The 22,115-nt window shown below is 42.9% G+C and overlaps 1 protein-coding gene across 2 annotated transcripts in view; it reads left to right on the top strand.

The window, feature by feature from the left end:
• The window catches only part of LOC115051683 (FCH and mu domain containing endocytic adaptor 2), a 35,198-nt gene that overhangs the window by 2,520 nt on the left and 10,563 nt on the right, over positions 1–22,115 (top strand). The window contains exons 2-17 of one of the 2 annotated variants that reach the window (XM_029515241.1): positions 5,173–5,264; positions 7,617–7,691; positions 7,791–7,932; positions 9,083–9,235; positions 9,482–9,586; positions 10,433–10,531; positions 13,579–13,675; positions 16,852–16,896; positions 17,056–17,125; positions 17,231–17,255; positions 17,401–17,457; positions 17,968–18,025; positions 18,226–18,401; positions 20,744–20,768; positions 21,292–21,336; positions 21,933–21,972. In XM_029515241.1, coding sequence (XP_029371101.1) covers positions 5,173–5,264; positions 7,617–7,691; positions 7,791–7,932; positions 9,083–9,235; positions 9,482–9,586; positions 10,433–10,531; positions 13,579–13,675; positions 16,852–16,896; positions 17,056–17,125; positions 17,231–17,255; positions 17,401–17,457; positions 17,968–18,025; positions 18,226–18,401; positions 20,744–20,768; positions 21,292–21,336; positions 21,933–21,972 — 1,304 coding nt within the window. The remainder of the gene's footprint in view (positions 1–5,172; positions 5,265–7,616; positions 7,692–7,790; positions 7,933–9,082; positions 9,236–9,481; positions 9,587–10,432; positions 10,532–13,578; positions 13,676–16,851; positions 16,897–17,055; positions 17,126–17,230; positions 17,256–17,400; positions 17,458–17,967; positions 18,026–18,225; positions 18,402–20,743; positions 20,769–21,291; positions 21,337–21,932; positions 21,973–22,115) is intronic. The other variant, XM_029515242.1, reaches the window with a different exon arrangement.

The raw sequence follows: 22,115 nt of genomic DNA, 5'->3' as shown, positions 1-22,115 counted from the left end.
CATTGACTTTTGCTTTTGCTTTAAACAGAAATCCTTCATCATGTTGGTTTGCTGTCATTTGCCACCCCCACCCCCACGCCTCCCATTGAGAAATCCTACATGCACACTGATGTTCGATGTGGTCAAATGAGTCATGAGCTGTATTCCACTAACCTGTTCTGGGGAAGAAGTGGTCAAGCCCTTGTGCATTTATGTTTATGGCACAACCAAAGCCCAGCTTGTGTGTGTGTGTGTGCTTCCCACATACACTCCATACTGTTTTGCTGCAGGGCAGATGAGTTGCGACAGCTCTGTGCACCTCTCCCAGACTGTCACTGGTCACATGACCCAGGGCAGACGCTCTGATGTCATCAGTCTGCCCGTCAGGAGCTTGCAGGTTCTGGCGCTTTCAGTCTGGAGAGAGAGAGGAGGTGTTCCCTCATTCATCTCCACGTTGCTCGCACCTGAACATTTGTCCAGAAGCTCATGAGTCATGTTGGCTGGGTCACTCCTAATCCTTCTTCACGTTTTTCCTGGTTTACTCAGTTGCTAGTGGAAATTACCATTACCGGTCCAAAACTTCCAACTTTCTGAGCCAACCTGTGACACATTTTGCACCTTCATGTGATGAATCTGTAGAGTGAACACTTAAAAAGTCTCCACACAGTCAGCTGTCGGTGTTAGTGTTTCTTATAATTTAATAATAGCTGGTTTGTTTTGGAAGTTGTCCCCCTTTGCAACCCAAATACCAGCGAGCTTTAATGCAGTATGAAGTGAAATGAAGGAAAACTGTCACAGATTTTTCGTCATGTGTTTTCTGTGACAAGAAGAATTCTTAATGATATCGTTATACTGAGAGCTCCCTCTGGGTACCCGTGTCCCAACTCACTGCACGGCTGCAGGTTTGAACAGCCTGGAAACTAAACACAGAGCTCAAACATTTGCTGTAGGTCATTAATCAATACTGAAGTCTCAGAAATGGAGGCCTTTACTAGCTACAACTTAACACGCCTGTGGACACACAACAATGGACAACTACCTGAAAACCACTATAATATTTAGTGTGAGATCTAAAAGAAATAAAAAAAATTAAAATGCTATATTATTAATAACTTATTGTGTGCTTTGTCCCTTTTTTTTTTTTTTTTTAACAAAAATATAAGTATAGTGAAATGGCCGCAGATTAACTATACATACAACAATAACACACATGGGGCTAAAAATATGTGACAACGTTGTGAGACTTTTTATTTTGTTGTTTATATTTTATAGTAGCTCCTGCAAATTTGATACCGCATTTCTGCATCTGCCATCATCATATAATTGTGTGTATTGTTAACACAATATTAATATTTCATTTCATGAATCATAGACTATCGTGACGCCTTTGCTCAGTTCAGTCAGACCCCTTTGTAGGCTCAATAACAGAAACATAATCTACATCTTTTAAGTGGTTCATAACTTGAATTAAAGACACTGTTCACTGTGGACTTGATGGTGAATTGTTGTATTAGACTGCAACAGTTTTTGAGAGGCGTTCCTAATAAACAGGCAGCAGATGAGTGTCCTGAAATAAGCGGGAGCAGCGGTGTAACACTTAGTTAAGAAGGACTCTCCATGTCATGGGTTCAATTATTGGCTGTTAGGCAATAAACGCTTGCTTCCCCACACACAGGAAATTAAAGCTGGTATCGTAGTTTGACGGAGAGATGATGAATTCCTGTCTTCCTCTGCCCTGCAGATGTTACACGATAAGCTGCAGCTCTGGGCTTTTCTTTATCTGTCTTTTTAAGCTGGTATTTCAGATTAAAGGGTGTTAGCAGCGTGGCTTTTTCTGTCCTTCTTTTGTGTTGATTTCGCGGTGTAACTACATCGGTGCTGTTGTTACTGTCGTTTTGTGTAAAGACACTGTCATGGCTTTATAACCGTATGTACTGAACAGAGCTGTTTAATGACACCACGGCCTGCGTCTCATACTCTTCTTTTTGACACAGGAGACAGAGGCCTGGTGAGAAAGCCATGTGCTATATATATATATATATATATATATATATATATATATATATATCATACGTGTGCTGATAGGATACTAGATAGAGTTTCCTCTGCTGTAACTGACAGTTTTTAGTGTCAGTTAATCTGGTGGTTATTTTCTTGAGTCATGCCGCCGTCATGTTATTGCAGAATGTAAAAAAAAAAAAAGAAAAAAGGCAGAAGCATTTAATTATAATCCAAATAGTTGTTGATTTACTTTTCTTTTGGTGAGAACGCCGTCGCTCAGTTTAAGATTCTGTGTGATGCTGTTTGTGTTTCTGTTGGATTTTAGAGTTGAGTAGTTTTCCTAATGTTTAATCGGTTATGAGCTCGTCAGTTGTTGGAGCAGAACAGCATGCTGGAGGGAAATCGGATGGTTAAATCACTTTCAGGAAACAGGTGGCAGAATCAATAGTCAAAGCTTTTTTCGCTCATGTTAAGCTGTTGTAGAACTTCAGTTCAGAGTTCCTTGTCCCCTCAGCAGGTCTCAGTCAGTCAGTGTACAAGGTTGTGTCAGTTTTCCTGGAAAGAAAAACCCAAAACAGGCCGGTTTCAACCTAAATCACCTCTCTCGTTCCCCGACCTGATGTTTGCTGTATTTTATAGAATATGTGAGCTATCTGGCGTTTTTTTTTTTTCCGCCTGAGGTCACCAGCTAACTAACTGCTACATAGTGAGACCACTTTTCGCAGTATGAGCTTTGGTGCACGTGCAGCCATGACCTCAGACGTCTGGTTGCTGGGCTGTAACTTTCTCTTTTTCAGCTTTAAACACACAGAGACGCAATGTCCCCTGTGTGCTGTGCAACACAGCCAGCGAGCCCCGTTTCTCCGAGTGATCATGTTGGCATGGACTCTCTTCATGATCTCCAGCTGGCTGTGGGAAGCCGCCTCAGCTGCAAACTGTGCCGTTGCTCAAACTGCCCATGATTGACACGTGTGTTAACCTCTCGGGACGGTCTCCTCCCTTCAGGGTGGGGCAAAAACCTCACCATCAAAATCCAAGAATAATGAGCACGTCTGAATTGCACAATGTGTGGTTGGATTATTAAACGCTCAGTGTCCGGCCTTTGATCAGTGAGCCTCCAGATGAGGATGTAGATAAACTGCTAACACATCTCCTGTCACACATCAAACACACAAACCCAACAGGAATATCGAAGAATTGAATTGCCCAAAATCAATTCCTGCATTGTAACCTGGTTGGGAGAAAAAGAAAAAAAAAAACACCCTGAGCTGTTTCCCGTGTTTGTTTTTTATATTTTTATTTTTGTATTCATCGATAACACATTCCTCCTGAGCGCAGCCGTTGTACAGAATAGACTTTTCTTCCTGTTGCTGTGTTTTCACTGACTTTTGTCACTTCCCTGTTTTGTGGATTGATTGGCCAATGTTCCCCTCGCTTTGTGTTCCTTATAGTTCAAGTGAAATTGAACTGGGATGTTGTGTGTGTGTGTGTGTGTGTGTGTGTGTGTGTCACTTTCCTGCCTCTGTCATGCAGGGCAACAATCAAAAGGTCATTTGTTTTAATGGTGATTAAACTATCTCAGTGTTCAGTGAGCTGCCGCCCAGAGAGGGACTCTTGTCTTTTTATCTCTGTTTGATTTCCTAATTCAGTGCTCTCGGAGCGAGCTTCATTTTGACCTTTTAATGTTTGTCCATGTGGAAAAACAAGGCTGAAACAGAGCTGATGTCACAGCCCAGTTGCACCAAACTGCTGACAGCAGGTTGCTCCAGGAATCAGGAAATCAACGGAAAAGAGTCTCGTGTTGAGGGGAAATAATGCTGGTGCACAGACTCATGCAAGAATGAGAATGAGGATTATCTCACACAGACGCTGTCATATCAACTTCAGCCTATTGGTTTACTGAAAATATTTGGCATCGTCTCTTGGGTAAAGGTTGTGTGTCAGGCCTCTGAGCAAAATAGGCGATTTAGCCCAAGCTACGTTAATCAAGATGTGAATTCACTGGCTGTTGTTTTACTCTTTTGGTCTGTTATTCTTTTAGATAATATGCCTTCTACAATAGATAAGCTGCAAGGCACGATTTGTACGTTTCCTCCCTCACCGAAGCACCAGCTCAACGGAGAGCGATGAGGAAGTAAAGTTAATCTTCTTCGTTGTCTTCTCAGAAGGGACAGCGAGACTGAGATTAAGCTGTGTGGAGGATAAAGTTCCAGAGTAGAAGTTTAAAGGCTGGAAGGAACAACTTTTGTAATTGATCTGTATTTCATTTTACAGAACCAGTGGAGCTCTTATTTTGAAAATTTGAAGCTTCCTGATTATGTGTCCAGGCTAAATTTGAAGTGGAAATCTCATCAAACGTTAAAGTTCATAAATGTAAACTTGTGTTACATATACACCACATACACTATTTACATCTGGCCACACGAGGGAACATAAATGTCAGAGTTAAAAAAAAAAAAAATCCATGTCAGCACTTCCTGGCGGAGAAACCGACTGTTTCAAAAGGAAATGAAATCGAGTCCATGCTGCAGTTTCGTCTTATATTTTAGTCAGCAAATACACTGAAAGCAGTATCAGTATAAATCTACAACAAACCCATAAGCTCCATAAAGCTGATTCACCGATGTAGCTCTAATACAGGACGGGGCTCGATAAATGAGTCCCTCCGCAGGATCCAGATCTGTCACTTCGGGCATTACTATTGTTATTTTCACTGTTGACAGCTCAGGTGTTTAAAAAAAAAAAAAAAAAAGCAGAGAAAAAATAATCATCAGTAGAATGAATAAAGCATATTTATGATTACTGATAATTTTTTCAAACCTTGAAATTCTTTTTGATATTAATTATTCAGAGGTTTGTTTGCATTTTTAAAGCACCACTGCAACAGGACACTGTCAGTCGGTGGCATGGTTACTGTAACACAGACACATTATATGCTGGCGCCTCAGATGTACTCGGCATATAGCTGAAGCGCCAGCAGGCTAAAACATGGCCAGGATGTGCATGGTGGACCAGCGGCTGCTGCAGATGCAGCTGGAGGCCGCACAGACAACGAGAACGCTGCTCGTAGAAAAAGTCCTAATGGTAACAAACGATCGATAACGGAGGTGTTTTCTTGGAGTGCTGGATTTTTTTTTTTCTCCTCTTCTCCTGTCTGACGTGTCTCTCCTCTTTTATGTCTCTCAAACACAGGGGGAAAAAAATAATGGCTTCGATGTGCTCTACCATAACATGAAGCACGGTCAAATTTCCTCCAAGGAGCTGACAGACTTCATCAGAGAAAGGTAAGAGCCAGTGTTTCGTTCTTAAGGGGTGGCTCTTCTGACATAGCTGAGAACAAGTTAATCAAGTACATACAAACGCGTTGCCAACTAATCTTTTGGTAATGTGCCTCGTTCTTCCTGTCTCGTGGTTCCCTTTGCATTCAACTGGAATTTCACTTCATGCTACTACATGAAAACGTGTAGTATCCTCTGATTGAGTTAATCATATAAAGTTGGTGACTCTGGATGGCTCAGTGGGCTTGTTGTCCAAACATGACTTTCTTGCCAAAGGAGCTTAAACCTCTGCACATCCTGTAACCTGGAATGAAGTTACACACCTTCAGTGTCTGCAGCTCAACAATGCCGTAATGATAGCTTTCCTCTCTGAGTCCCCCCGCCCCCCCAGACGGTCTGCCACTGCTGTTCAGTCTGCGGGCTGTGAAGGACTTGATGTCCTGGATCAGGACGTCATTAGTCCTGAGAACGGTGGATGGTTACATTAAAGAACAGTGTGAGTTTTATGAAATGAGGCTAATGTGCAGATGATCTATGTAAACTGTTCCGATTCGTTTTGTTGTAAATCATCACTCACTTTTTCACTCTGCTTAAACATTAACTTTCCTCGCAGCCTGAAAGATTGTGTTGGTTTATATTTTACACATGAATCAATACAACGCTGACCAAGAGACTGAAGTTCAGGGAGAGATTAATTTGTTGCTTTTATTGCATCGGGGTATGACCCTTCCCACTCTGAGGATCTGACCCACAGTCCCATTTCATGGTTGTTCACATTTGAAAAGCTGCACGACGGCTCCCTCTGCTGGGGAAAACTGTGCAGATGGTTTCTCAGGATACAGTTTATACTTTAAAGGTCAATGTCCCCTAAAAGCATTTTAAGGATAAGTCTCTATAAGAACAGAAACACATCCGTTAAATCTCTAACAGTGACGTTGCAGCTACAAAAAACATCTTCATGTCCTCAGGTGCAGTTTCATTCTAAGTGTTTATGACCCCAAACCATTTCCAGAAGAAAATCACAATCATACTTCACCTCTTTATACCAATAGATGTGTCACAGCCAGTTTAACTTCACAAACACATGTGAGAATCTTTTTTTCCAATATTTATTGCAGAATATCTTTTGTTTTCCAAGATCTCCCTGGATTGGTTTCAGCACCATCCATGATTTGTTTCAGTTTTTATAAGCAGCCACACCATTTCTTTCTTCTTGTCCATTTCATTGTGGCAGAATAGTGATATGATGTGAACAGTGTTTATACCAAAAACATGCTTGGTGTGTAACATGGATTTGGGATTAGATTTACCCCGTCTGCGGTCAAAGTTTTGATTGACTCAGTGTGTAGACGTTAAAGATGATCTCAGTTATGTTTCTAAAAGACAACAACACAGACTCCTACATTCAGAGCCTTTTACAGGAAAACAGTATTCAAAGACAGATATATATGCATGTGATTGAAACAGCAGTGAAGATAACTAATCCGTGTAAAGCATGTTGCAACAAGAAACTTTGTCATGAATCCCAGTTTAAACATCCTTGTTATATCTGTTTATTAGGAGGATTAATCTAAAAGTACTGATTCATGCTGAACTTTGTAAGAGGGGAGAGTTTAGGAATTATATGATGGGACAGATTTCGATAATTTATCATTTCATATCTTCTGTGTCTGTTGTATGTTGTTCGATACGTGATGTCCACGCTCTTTGAATGCATTTACAACATAAAGTATAAAAATTCAGCTGTTGCTCTGAATTCACAAAGAGGCGGAAGTGGAAACCAATCCCAAAATGCAGCTCTGCCATGTGCCATCATTTGTGTGGTTGTTGTTGTTGTTGTTGTATGTGAGTTGTGGGATGGATTGTGTTTGGCCCGTTTCCCCCTGGCTGACCTTGTTGCTGTGATGTGGCTGCAGAAATAGGCTGGCAAAATGAAACATGCATAATTCAGCTTTTCAGTATAACACAGCTGCAGTTTTTATTTTTTCGGGTTTCTGTCACTTTGCTGCAGGTTGAAGGAATAAAAAGGAAAATTGAGAGAAGCAGGGTTTCAAACGCTCGCTTTCATACCCTGTCAGCCTCTTCAGCGAGAGGTTTATGAACGCATAACAAGCCAAACCGCACTTATTTGGCCACACGCTGTACATGTGGTCAAACATTTATGTTGCTCTAAGTGGGTGTTTCTGGCTCAGATCTGCAGTTGTTCAGTTGCATATTTGAACCATAACCTCGCTAAAAAGACTCTAGAAAAACGTTCTCAGACTATACAGTACGTTTCGTTTAGTTTTTTTACTTTGGCATTATTGACAAAGTTTGATTTAACGAGTGGCATCTGCACTTGTTTTTACTCTGTCCCAGGAGCACCATTGAAGAGGTGTACGCCAGGTCAATGACCAAACTTGCCAAGTCAGCGGGTAATTTTTCTCAGCTTGGGTGAGTGTGAACACCTTTTAACATTTTTTTTTTTTTTTGACGGTCGAGACAGTCCTGCCGCGTCCTTAACTCTCAGGTGTCCGTCATCTTTTGTTGCAGGACGTTTGCTCCAGCGTGGGATGTGTTCAAGAGCTCCACAGAGAAGCTGGCAAGCTGTCACATGGAGCTTGTGAGGAAACTGCATGAACTCATAAAAGAGGTTCAGAAGTATGTGGAAGAGCAGGCCAAAGCACACAAAAAGGTACAAAGAAGGAGCGTGAAGATAACTTTATTTATTATTCTTTGACATCTTCTGGACACTGTTTCTGACATGATATCTGTGTTTTTGTTCCAGTACGATTTTCTTATTTATTTATTTATTTTTTTAAAGAAGCTGGATTTCTGAAGTGTTAACCACAAGAACCGTCTCAACAAAACAGCTTTAAAAAAAAAAAAAAAAAAAAAACAAGTTTAACTTTTAGCAAGAATTTGTGCCAGTTGTTTGCTTCTTGGCAGCTGAGACACATTTTGGCTTTTCTTGTATCTGCTGTGCTGCTTCCAAACAGGCAACATAAGGTTGTCTCCACTGAGAAAATGTAACTGCTTAAATATAGATGCAATTGTCATCTATTTTCTTGACATGGATGAGACCAGACAAGTTAATATAACAATATTTTAATGAATTCCTTGTTTTGGGTCTTTTTTTGGCCCCCCCAACATCATTCCTCCATGTCGCCTTCTCCCTGTGGACACGCGCTATCTGCTCATATCTCATGCATGAAGCTGCAGAACAGACAGTAAAAATAGAAGTTTTAGACTTAACAGAGTTATGTTTGTTCTTTCAGCTTGAGAAGTAGCTGTCACAGTTTGCTTCTGTCACCTCCCTGCACTCTCTCTCCCTCTAGACTTTGCGTTTCCTGGCTAAAATTGCAGTCTAACAATGTAGTTACACAAAACAAATAAGGAAAAATAAACACACGTCTTGGATCCTGATTATTTCAGGGATGTTTACATTAGGCGTTGACAGCGTCAAGATGAACAACAAGGTAAAATTTACATGACCACAGTGATTATGTCTTTCTGATTATGTTTCTGTTTTATGTCCTTTCACTGGTCAAGTTGCCATGAAATGCAGTTGGATCCATTTTTTTTATAGCTGTTGACCGGATTTAATCACTTCCTGCTGTACCGTGCAACAGCTCAGTGTCACATGCTGGAGAGTGAAACCATGAAAGAGAACTTGTGTTTTAATGGCACACAAAAGTACCTCTGTGTGTTTGTTTTCTGCAAAGGTGTTGCGTTGACTGTGTAAATGTGCTAAGTTGAAACTGCAGAGCAATGAATGATACTCGCACTAATTATTTCGTCAGCTGTTATCTGACTAACTTTGCATGACAACTGCATGTCATTAGACAAAAGAAGAGGTGGCGTCCACCCTGGAGGCTGTGCAGAACATCCAGACCACATCGCAGGCTCTGCAGAAGTCCAAGGAGAGCTACAATGCCAAAACTGTGGAGCAAGAGCGCCTCCGCAAGGAGGGGGCCACCCAGAGAGATGTGGACAAGGTGGGAGGTCACACTCACACATACACACACACACCCCACATAATCATGGGATGCTGCTAAGGCATGATGAAGTGCCTCAGCTTTCCCAAGTCTTCACAGAAACCTTAACCCCCAAAATCCCTCTCACTTTCAAACGTTGAGAGGAGCTTGGTTTCCTTTGCTGATGTGTGACTTGATCTGGAGAAACAGAGGTCCATTGTGTACAGTATACAAACAGTCAATTATCTGTCTGTTTGTACTTTGCAGGCTGGAGTGAAAGCCAAAAAAGCCACAGAGACCTACAAGTCGTACGTGGAGAAATATGCTGCAGCGAAGTCAGAGTTTGAACAGAGGATGGCAGAAACTGCACAGGTAACGTGATAACTCCGTGCCCTCGTGTGCGCTCACAAACTCTGCCTGTTGACAGTCTCTATGGCATGCAGTGCTTTCATTGTGTATTGTCTGTGTGTGTGTGTTCTATGTTTCATGCCCTGTATCATCTCCAGATTGTGTTTTTTCCTCTGCAACGGAATCATTGTGGAAACCTTTGATTGGATCCATCTGAAGGACTGATTAGATAAACTCCAAATTAAAATCAGATCAGCAGAATTTGGCCTCCATATCCTCCCGCACCACAGCAGCACCGCCACCAGAAATGTTTCCAGTTAGGCCCCCCCCCCCTTCTCTCAAGAGAAAGCAGCGCTGCAGCTTCACTTCCCCAGGATCAGTCTTATGGCTCATCTCAAACATGTGGACATGCGTTAAAAACACCGAACACATGCGCTCTCTGACATCACCGAGGCTACATATGTGTACTCTTTGTGTTTGAGTGTCTGATTCTGTGGGTGGGTGTGCCTGTGACCTTATTGTGGTGAATGACAGAAGTACAGTTTCGTTTGTGTGCACGTCTCTGCAGTGTAGATATCTGTGTGTGCTTGTGGTTGAAAAGGCTCCTCTCCTTCCACACTTGGGGGTGATGTACTGCTGCTTGAAGCCAGAAATGTGAAATCTCACGAGCAGAATAATAAGACCACCCAAACAGACACACAGGAAGCAGCAGGGTTGTTTTGTTGTTGTTGTTTGTTTGTTTGTTTTCTTTTTTTCCCTCCTTAATGAAACTGATGCCATGATACATTTGTGTTTGGCGTGCAGTTCATTTGACTTCACGTTATTGGGTGGGTGATTTGTCATAATTGACCCGTCTCCGGTCTCTCACAGAAATTCCAAGACATCGAGGAAAACCACATTCTCCACATGAAGGAGATCATTCGGTCGTATTCGCAGTCTGTCGATGAAACACACGTCCAAATAGGAGAGGTGAGTGTACACACACAGACACTTGCGCACATACTTACTCTCTAACATTCCTGTGGGTGGAGTAGATGTCTACTTGACCTGACGCTGTGCTCATTGGGTTCACTGTGTGTCATAACAATTAGTGTCATCTTTGATCTCACTAATCATTTAACTGAGAAGCAGGAAATGGTCCATTCAGCCTTTTATGCCAAGCAATTAAAAACTGATCAAAACTCCCTCTCAGCCCATCTAAAACACCTCCATAAGTCCAAACGTTTGCCAAAGACTGTCTGAAACTTAGAAGTGCTGCACAGGCCTGTGTGTTTAGGTTTTCGAGAATGGCAGTGAGCCTGATACACTCCAATTGTGAAGGCTTTCAAACATCATCCACAAGTGTATTAATCAGTTTGAGGCAGAAGTTTCACTCCATTTATTTATCCAACAATCATACTTAACAGTGCCACACAGAATAAGTCAAGACTAACTACCAGTCTGCTGCTCGTCCCCCATTAAACTGTGGCTGCTCTGTCGCTGTAGTTCTCTCATCGTCCGTAGAGGGCAACACAGCTCCACCACGAAGGCGTCTCGGTGCAGCCTGCGAGCTCCAGCTGCAAGCTGGAAAGAATGTGGAGGGACAAGCCACCGCAGGTTGTTGAGTGTGACAGGAGCAGGGGATGGGCAGTGCTGCTGCCTGTTGCAGAGCCAAATTACAGCACCGCTTGGGAGACGATTGGCAGATCAGATTTAGTCTGTGAAGGTGTGATTCTACCTGAACCTTCACGCTGAAAAGCAACGAGACAACACCATACATGGCCATATTTTTATATTTAAATATTTATGCATATGATGATACTGGGGGAGGCGTCTCAGTTAGAGAGACACTCATTATCACACACAGCAAATGAAGCCTTCATAGCGACTTATGTTTTGCATTCAATTTTAATGTTAACTTTTCTCTTTATTCTTCTGTAGTTCCTCAGTAACATTCCTCTCTCGTACTTATTTTCAGCACGTGCAGTGAAATGTGATAATTATCAGATTAAAAGTAATAATTAAGGATAAGAATGGCTGTGATGATGAGTTTGACCAAGATGCTGATGGTGTTGTGGAGGAGGGTTCCCGCAAAGCGCAATAAAATGACAGCTGACAACAAGACAGAGGAGAACACATTTATACATTTATGCGTTCTCCTCTGTCTTGTTGTCAGCTGTCATTTGTACCCAAGTACAAAAACTCATCAATGAGACGTTTGTCCTCTTTATGGCATTAGTGACTTCCACTGGATATTTGGAGCTCCAGCAAACAGACTTGCACATCTGGAGTGAGACATCATAAACCCTTTAGTAATGTTCCCACCTGGCAGGTAAAAAGAAACAGCCGGTGAGTTCATGGGTATCCGATTCACAGCCCTGTCAACGAGGGGCAGCTGTGACTTTGACAGTTGTGTAAGTGAAATTAAGGAAAACACCAGCAACAACAAGTTTGTGTTGAGTCCAATGACGGAGCTGCCGTCAGTCCAGGGGCAGTTAACTTCCAGAGACAAGTGATTGCAACGACGTTCAGTGATGGAAACCAACGCAAAGCAAAGGGCCCATTTAACTACAAGAGCCATTTAGATCGAGGAGTATCAATGTGAAGCTTGTAGAAGTTTTCAGGCAAAGCTCAGCCATCATCAGCTCAGTGACCGTGAAGGATGAGAGCGTCAGAACGAGAGCACAAAGACAGAAAAATTCCCTACATAGTCAGAATAGGTTGCTGTTTGAGCTGATAGAAGTGCAGAAAGCTGTTCCCTCTGCTGAGAGCCTCAGACTCGCATCAGGGCAGGTGTGTTTGTCAGTGTGCGTGCTGTGTTTGTTGTTTTAAGTAAGCATTTGTGTGTGACTGAGGATCCCTTGAAGGCAGATGCATGTTTACAGCATGTGGGTGAAAAAAAGCCCCCACAGTATGAGGTCTGTGTGAGAGAGAGCAGTAAGCAGAGCACGCAGGTTGATGACATTAGTCCCCCCCCCCCATCATGGCAGCAGCACCTGACAGATTGCGTGTGCTGCAGTGAGCCTTCTTCCTCACCACCAAAACCTCTTTGCTGCCCCCCTCCACCCAACCCACATCCTCTCCTGCCAGGCCACTGAAGGCTAATGCACTCCACCTCGCTACAGGGGCCTGGGGATTGGGGTGGGGGGGTCGGGGGCTGCAGACACATGTGTGTGCGTTTGATTGTGGAGTCACTCAGCGCTCGGAGTATCACGCACATCTAAATGGTTTGGTGAGGCAGCACAGTCAACCACATCTCCAAGCCTATACATCGCTTTCACTTCCCCCTCACTGAACACACAAGCACACATGCACATCCAAAACAAACAAGCAAACAAACACTACCCATCCTCTTATAAAGCCCAAAGGGCAGAACACAGTGCCAACAACGATGATTCAACCAGACAGAATAGAGTGATGCTAAACTGCAGTGAGTCTCCACAGGCTAAATAAAAAATAAATGTTATAAATACCAACTAAAGGGGAAGCTGCAGTAAATAATTACTGAGTCACATGTTTTTCTTAATTTTTAGAAATATGTATTTATCAGGTACTGACTTATCAAACTATATTTCCCTCCATAAGGGATGAACACAACATGTTTAGTTTCATCAGTTACAATGAGAAGTTTTCCGTAATAGCTAATCCTCTCTGAAACACTGAAGTCATATTATTTTCAATGATGTTGAGTACACAAAAAGAGCATCAATTGAAAACAGCAAACTGCATATCATCCTCACCCTGTCACCCTCAACTTTCCCATCTCCCGACGCCGTGATAAAAGGAAAAACCGCCCCGGAAAAATAACCTAAGAGCACATAGTGCTGCAGATTGGCTGATTTATTTACTCAAACATGTTCTGGTGTGTTAAGAGAGCAAGCTATAATTTAAAAAGCGATTTTCCTTGGGTTAAAATAAATTAGATAAAACCGGTAACGATAACCAGGCCCGGTCAGTTCCTAACCCCGACACTAAATGGTTTGTTTTCTTGTGTTTAACTCTCAGTAAATGTGACTTGCTCCTTTTTGTTTTCATAGCTCCACAATGAATTTGTGAGGAACATCGAAAACACTTCAGTGGAGAGTTTAATACAGAAACTGGCTGAGAGCAAAGGAACGGGCAAGGAGAGACCAGGTAACACACACACACACACACACACACACACACACACACACACACACACACACACACACACACAGTGGGTCTCGGTATGTTCCATTGTAATAAACAGTGCCTGTTGTGTTTGTGTGTCAATAAAATTGGTGGTCAGGGGAACAAGTCCTCTGCCTGCTCCTGCCTCGTGGGGATGGGAGGGGTGTATGGAGAGGGGCAATTAGAAGTAGGAGAGGGCCATCAGAGTCAATCATAGTAATCTGCTGTAAAGGTAGGCAGGCTTGGCATTCCAGTAAGCATGTGACACACGGGGCTTTGCTGTGCTCACAGGCTAAGCAGGCAGAACTGGCCTTTTGAGGAGGTCAGAGCTCAACAGTGATTCTTGTGTAAACTTTGCCATGCCACAATAATCAAGGGCATATACGCCACAGACTCCTTTTGGCCAACTCCCCTCACACACACAGCTCATTCTCCGAGGGTTAGTTGGTTAGTTACTCCTGCTAGTTTCAGCTTGCGAGCTGTTAATTAAACGGCGGAACCTGCATGTGAACCTGCATGCGAGCCGCTGCGCTCGTACTGCCATTATGTCAGTGCTCAGGCACAAAGGCTTCACCTCTGCTGTGTTTGTGTGTACACAAATGGTGACCCCTGTGTCCAGACACTGCGCCCGAGGAGTGGTGGCCCTCATTTGTTTGGACAGCAGAATTAATTGAGGCTAAAAAAACGGTCAAAAAATTCCTCTTGTATCAAGCTGTTCATTAGGGATCGCACAGCAGCCCAGGCCCTGTCAGAAAAATAACCTGTCTGTCCCCTGATTAAATAGCTGAACGGATGGCTGGGCCGGTGCCTTTAGAGGGAGAGAGAGGTTGAATAAACTTTCTATTGCGGAAACAATCCCAAAGTGACACACTGCGAAGCGGAGGAAGGAAGGTGGGGGGGGGGGGCAAGGAGGGGGGGGGGGGGTTCAGATTGTCCAACGATATCCAGCTGAGCTGTCAACTGGCGGTGGGCCAGACACGCAAACCCCCCCTCCACCCACCAACCTACCCGCCCCCTGCCCCTCTCCCACTCCCAGTGCCATGTGAAGCATATGCAATTTAAAAAAAAAAATAATAATAATTCTCCGCTCATGCGTGACTGCATGCTTCCCCTCACAGAGAACAGAAAGAAAAGAAACATCTTCTTCTGTGTAAACAAAGTCGTCTGTCTGTTTGGGAGATGTTTAAACAGTTCCTAATGTCTGCCCAGATTTAGGTAATATTCATGTGTCTGGTGTTTGGACTTTTTTTTGCAGTTGGTGTGCATAAATATTGTCAGATGCAATCGCGGGATGCTGGAAGCAAAGAGTTCCTGCTCTGCTTTGGCCTTACGTAGATCCACAGCGTTTGTTAAACATCCCAGGGCTCCAGCAAAGAATGCAATGTGTAATTTTCCAGTAATTTTCCCTCTTTTTCTGGGTCCTTTTCCTCATTACTTAAGCTCGACCACATGTACGTGCTGATGGATTCAATGAAAGGTGAGCTGATTGACATTCTTACCTGTTTCACGTCGGGACGGTGACCAAACGGGAACGACGAGATGGCCGCACATGTGTCTTTATCTGTCAGATCCTCCCACGAGAACGGCTTCCTGAAGGAGCATGCCAATTTCGTTTTGATTGGCATGAAACTCTCCCGCGCAGGCACAGAAACGCAGCGGTTCGTGCTCCTGCCTTGTGTGCTCGCTGGCGGTGAAGAGGCCTGATATTGCACAGTAGAGTAGATCGGTCATTGGTGTACTTTATCCACTTCACTTGGCGTGATGCATGCCTCTCGTGACTCGCCGCTTCCCTGCGCTTCACCCAGCATTGCACATGCCAAACAATGCGTCAATTCTGCTCGTGACCGGCGTCCTCTGGGGAGACTCCATTGGACAGCCTTTACTGTATACATTTTCAGTTAAAATATCATTAGCTTTGTTGTTTTCAGGTCAAAGCATGTTAGTGTATCGGAAATATTGCCAGAGGGTCCTGCCCCGTCACTCTCTCCGCTCATCCTGTGAGCCATTAAGCTCTCCAGCTCTGTACAGCAGATCTGTCTGTCTCTGGTTTGATGGCACGCGGACTACATGTCTTCCAGGTCAAACTGTACACATTGAGAAAAATAATTTCCAAGGCTGGTTTGTTTACTTTGGAGCCAGATGTGTCTTTCAACAAAGAGCTCAGGTGACATAGATAACACACACACATGCATACCGACTTTGATTGACACACACACACATCTTATGTCTTCCCACCAGTTTTCTTACAACTCCTCCGTCTCTGTGTGTGCGTTAAAGCATCAACCCCTTTTTGAAAATCCTCCATAAATGTTTCCGGGGGCACACATGAAGCGTGACAATCCTGGTGCAGGGCCTCGGAGGCAAATGTGTATAATTGATGAGCAGTAAATTAAGTGTGAACTTTGTTGTTCTTTACTTCGACATATTGAGTGAGGTATTTTTTTTGTTTTTTGTTGTTGTTTGTTTTGTTTTGTTTTGGGTTTTCTATCGCAGCCACTGGCTGGAATAAATTTGATCATCAAGGTTCCTTCAGCTTTGAATGTTTGTGTGTTTGTTTAGTTTTTTTTTTCTCCTTTGCGTGTCAGAGAGAGGGAGAAAAGGGCATTGCTTAAGCCTGAGAGCAGATTTGTCCATGTGGCTTTAAACACTTCACCACATGTAATCATGGACTTGTTTGTCTTATTGTAATAGGGTTAGTGACTGTGCGTGTACCCTTGTGGACAGGTTTAAAAAAAAAAATATGAAGTGAGAGTGAGTTGCTTTTTTTTTTTTTTTTGTTAGACCAATTTTTAGAATTCACTTTGTCATCATGATGATCACACATGTCCCACATGGAGTTGTAGTTTCAGGTGTGTGCGACTTCCTGTTGGAAAACACTTTGTGTCTCCAGGAAGGGAGTGTCACATCTCTACAAGTGCCACCAGACACACAGTTGACTCTGCCATTGACCCTGTCTGCCCACTCGGGATGGCCCAGCCTCCGCTCATACACATATATGGCACGCCAGACTGCACGTTGTGTGTCTGCCAAAGTGTGTGCTTGTGCTGTGTGTGTGTGTGATTATTGCGTGATGTAGATTCACAGCATTCACGATAGGAGGTCGTTGACCCTTTCCGTGCCAAATGAACCTAGATGATTTTTTTCTTTTGTCTCATTAGGACCTATTGAGTTTGAGGAGTGTAACACAGCCATTGCTATAGAAGGTGAGTGCTGTTAAAAATGAAAAAATACACAAAATGAATTGGCATCTTACCAAAGTAAAGCCTTAAAAGCCTAATCCAATTGCACCAACACACTATGAGTAACTTTAATATATTTATAAATCATGAATTAAAAATGTTCTTCTTTGTTTTTGTGTTTAGGTGCTAAACCCAGGAAGCGAAAGCCGTTCGGGATCCCAGGTCGGAGGAAAGACAAAGACACAGACTCCACGTGAGTTAAAGACCCTCTCAATTATTCTGCCATCACAGTTTCTGTCTTACTCTTCTTCCCCCCCTCTCAATTTTTCATCTTTATGTGTCCACTTGGTTTCTGCAGGGAGTCCACAGAAGTTGAAGCTGCTGTGAGTATAATCAATGGATTGATTGATTCAGAATTCACCTCTGCATGTTATTCTGATTTCACACAGCCTCCGTCCTTTTCCTCTCCCTCTCTCTGTTTGTTTAGTAGATTTGTTCATTTGCTCGTTCTCCTCTCTCTGTTTGTAGAACACTGCCAATGGCGCTCCCCCCGGATACTATGGAGCCATAGACATCCAGAATGCTGTAAGGAAACTAACACAATGGCACACACGAAGACATTTTCCCCGTCCTCTATTATGTTTCAACATATATTAATGTTTAATGTGAAAATTCAGCTTCTAACCTCCTGTTGCACATGATGACATGTTTGTTTAGATGCTGTGTAAACAGATGAGAGAAATTGTGTCCCTTTTTCGTAAAACTGAATATATTGAGCCATATTTTGTTTACATAAACTAAATAATTTAAATTGTTTACTAAGTTCTAAGGTTTGACTTGAGCAAATTTAGCATGGTAGAGAGTTAATATTCAAATTGTTGAAATATTTTAACAAATTCAAGCTAACAAGTATGAGATGATGGAATTAAATCTTGTTCAGTGTTTGATGTGGGGAAAAAATATTGGAACAAATCAGGTTGTAGATTGATACAACTTTTGCTTTTAGCTGCTTAAACATCTGGTCCAAAAGGAAACACACTAATTTATTGAACTTTTTCTCTGCTTGTGTTTGTTTGGTTTTTTTTTTTTTCCCAGAATGTTCCCCAGGTCGATGCCGAGGGCTTCTGTATCAGACCAGAAGTGAATGAAAACGATATCCTTTTTCTCACTCTCAGTCCAGCTTGTGAGACATCAAGGATTTTATTGCCATTTGTTTTTCTGTTCCCACCTGTCTGCAGACTGAGGCCAAGACTAAACAAAACAGCACTTGTAGATGATCTCTCCCTCCGTCTCTCCTCCTCCTCCTCCTCCTGCTCTGTTTTCGTTACCTCCTTGACTTCTCTTTTTGTTCACATGCCAAAGAGAATTCCTTCTATTCGTCCAGCGACTCAGACGATGAGGATGAACCCAGGAAGTTCCACGTAGAGATCAAGCCCGTTCAGCCGAACAACGGCACGCACCAGAACCGAGCCACCATCGACGAGCTCAAAGCCTCCATCGGAAACATCATCCTGTCGCCGTCGACCTCGGTACTGGCTCTGCAACACTCTCACAACATAACAAACGCTAACAAACCTGTTGCCTCGCTGCTGTGCTGCACCACAAGTCTACACTAGAGGGCAACAGAAGAATATCTAACTCCAGTGAGAGTCGATGGGAACGCCATTTACCCAACTGTGCTCTCCCTCCTGTAGATGTTTGCCATTAGTCACTCTTTCTTGAAGCTTATTTTATTTGCATTGGAGAGTCATACGTGTTATGTGAAATTTATTTTGTATGCCAGACTGGCTTCTGATTCACTAATGTTCCCGTTTGCACACTTTTCATGTTGCGTTTTTACTCGGAATTCAGTCTCACATCGAACAACCTCTGGGTTGCTTTTTTTTTTTTTTTTTTTTTTTTTAAGGAACCAAAAAAAAAAAAAAAGAAGAACCCAGAAATAATAATTTTTGAGTTAGTTATCTAGTGTTGTTGGCCCGGCCTTGTAAAGCACACAGCAGGCACTTCTTGCAGGGAAGCAGCAGTCTGATCCGTGACCTCCGTGCTCTTCCACGAGCTCTTCATTCAGCTCCTTGTCCCTCACCATCACTCAATCTCTGAATCACTCCGTGCTGCTCTATGAAAATAGCCGCTGCCATTAAAATTTAAAACCACTACTGCTTGTGTGCAAACAGACTTGTGTTGCACTGTGTGTGCGCGCACTGAGCTGTTGTTGTTGTTAATGGTGTTGTGAAGCGGCTGAGAGGGCACGCTCACTGTTGCGAATGGGGTCTGGTGGGTTTCACCCGCCACACTCCCCGGCTGCACATTAAACAAATGTCACGGCATCTTCTTCCCGAGCTCCGGCTCTCTCTCTCTCTCCCTCGCCTCCCCCCTCTCCTTTCCTGTGATTTCACCATGAGTCCTCCTCACTGTTTATGTTGTACCTCACTCTTTTTTTTTTTTTTTTTTCCTCCCCGTTTCTTTGTTTGCTTTCACTCTTTTGTGTTTTATTGGAGCCCACTTGTTCTAGACACGACTCAGTTGTGGTTATTTATGAATACTTTATGGGGTTAGTTGCCTAGTTTTTTACAAATGTTTCTCTTTTTTCCACCCGAGGAATTAATGGTAAAGATTAGTTAGATGTTTATGGAGGATGGGTGTTTTTGTTTTTTTTTTTTTTTTTCTATATAATGTGACAGGATTCAGGAGGAAAGATCTGCTGCAGTTGAGATGCAAACCCACGATGAGCACTGCTGTTCATTGAAATACCTGAACAGCCTTTACATGATGTTTACCATCCTCTTTCTCTGTTTAGGTTGCTGTTGTTGGTTTTTGTTTTTTGGGGTTGGGTGTTGGACCCTTATTCTGCTTCATGTCCAGAGAAAAGTCCTGGGTTCGAGTTAAAGCGTACATCCAAGGTGATGACGAAGGTTGCATCATCTGGTGTGAATTACTGAAAGATTTTTTTTTTCCTCTGTGCTCATTTTTCTGTCTTTTTCATTTCTTCTCCTGTTTGGTTCCACCCTCCACGGTGTTCTCTTTATTGAAATAGCAATGGAAGTCGTGTGTGTGTGGCCAGCAAGAGCCGTAATTGAACCCATTTGCCGCTTAGCGCCTGTGGGACTAAACCCTGGCCTCACAGCTCCACGGTGGTTAAATGCTTTTGCTAGGTTCCTTAAACTCATTTTGTTTCTCTTTCTCCCTTCCTCCCTCGACAGCCCCCCCCAACTATCCTTCCTGTAGGAATAAGTCCTTTATTGAAATTGATGCTCTCAGTTTCCATCGGTTTCTTGGCCCTCAGGAGCGTTTCTTGCATATCTCTGTTATGCACTGTGACATGACAGATTTATGCCCCCCCCAAAAAAAAAAAAAGCTTCTCTGATTAAAGTTGTTGAAGTGTTGGGGGCACGTGCTCTGTTGTCCCTGAATGATCGTTGATCGGGCTTCGATGCACGGTTTTGCGCTGCTGAGTTTTTCACCCTACATTTAACGTCTGGTATGTGTAAGTGGAGAATAGTCCTGTGATTTACTGCCTTAAACTCTGAAGTGGAAAATTCCCTCCGCCGCTGGGAATAATTAATAATATAATTTTCAACCCTTTTTTCTTTTCTCATCATGTCTCATTTTTATTTTCTCATTTTAAATATTAAATATTGTTAAATAAACACTTTTAAAGGATTAAAGTTTTAACTTGTTAGACAATTTAAAGGGATAATGCTTCCAAAAATTGCAAGGAACCTTGTAAGGAACCTTACAATGCTTCACTCTGTAAAAAGTGTGGTGGTCAGTTTTATTTTTCCTTTTTGGGAACAATCATTTCTTCCACAGTTGAACATTTGTGGTGGGCGGCATTCGTCTTTGGTTAATTAATGTCTGTTTTTGTTTTCAGGGGCAGATGCGGAGGAACCAGTCCAGTGAGTATTTTCTCTATCTGACCTCTTTGTTGTATCTGTGTTTTGCTCAATGACTGAGAAGTGGGTGGGTGGGGGGGGGGGGGGGGGGGGGGGGGGGGGTTCGTCCACTGTACAACTTCTCAGCTACATTTTTCTTGGCCCAGGATGTTTGTAAAGAGGTTGACTTTAAAAAGGAAAATCCAGAAACACAGCCAAAATCAACACATCCCAGGAGGGAGGGGGGCAAATAAGTTATTTTCTGTCATTGCGAGCTTAAAGGATATTTCCCTCCTGTGGTACAAATACGATTAATTGCTTAATTAGCTGTTGGTATTTTGACATGTCAGAAATTATCTTTCCTTTTCTGCAAACTGGCGCGGTTCAGCTTGTGTTGACATCTGGGAGGTCTAAAGAGCCTTTATTATTATAATTTTTTTTTTTTTGTGTGTGTGTGTGTGCTGCTAAGAAATGTATTTTTCCTCTTTCAAAGAGAGTTGAGATTAATTCACACACATTGATAGATGTATACTTTACATACGCTCAGGGATCACAGGAGTATCCACATTAAGCTCTAAGCCTAAAGGTCCTGGTGAGTATGTTACCCTTCAACACCCCCCCCCCACACACACACACACTCCTGTCATCTCCTACCTGCCACACCACTTATCTCTGTCCAGCCAGCTGACACCAGCTAACACCACTGATGACACTCGGGTCTTCCCGGTTGCAGCCTCTTACCTCTCGTGCTTGTGTGAATTTCTGCTTTTGTTCCTAACACTTTGGACGGGGGCGCACAAAACCACAACGGGTTTTTGGTTATTTAGTTGAAAATTACACCTTCATCCGTGACCAACACGTTAAAAAACACGCTAGCCGGTTGAGTTGTCCCCTTTTTTGCAGTAAGGTTGAGGCAGAAATGTGGAATATGTTGTGTCTAAGTCTAAATCTTACTGCAAAGACATTTCTGTGATGGGCCGCGGTGGATGGCGGTTCTCACTTCTTTGGTTAAAACCTCAGTTTGTATTTCTGGTGTAAGGTGTGATGTACTTTTGGCAAATGTCTTTAAAGCCTCTCGTGTTGGGCTTTTATTTAATTTTTTCCTTGCTGCTGTGAACGTGTTTTTGCTGTCATCACCCTCTGCGGGTCCATGGGCCTCAGTTTGTGTTTGTTTTTCTCCTGCTGCAGGTGATGAACTGGCAAAACCCAGAGTGCCAACGTCGTATGAGTGAGTATCTGAGTTAAAAACATCAAAACTTTCGTGTCTGTTTTCACAAGAACTGCTTTTTTTTCTCGAGTTTACTGCATCTGTGCACTTTAAATGGTCTGTTAGCAGCTATTTGCTTGATAAATGTAAAAAAGATTGGCTCG

This window comes from Echeneis naucrates, chromosome 12, assembly GCF_900963305.1.
Source record: "Echeneis naucrates chromosome 12, fEcheNa1.1, whole genome shotgun sequence".
In the NCBI taxonomy this organism is placed as follows: domain Eukaryota; kingdom Metazoa; phylum Chordata; class Actinopteri; order Carangiformes; family Echeneidae; genus Echeneis; species Echeneis naucrates.
The sequence above is the reverse complement of the archived record's forward strand: the minus strand, read 5'-3'. Positions and strand labels throughout refer to the sequence as shown.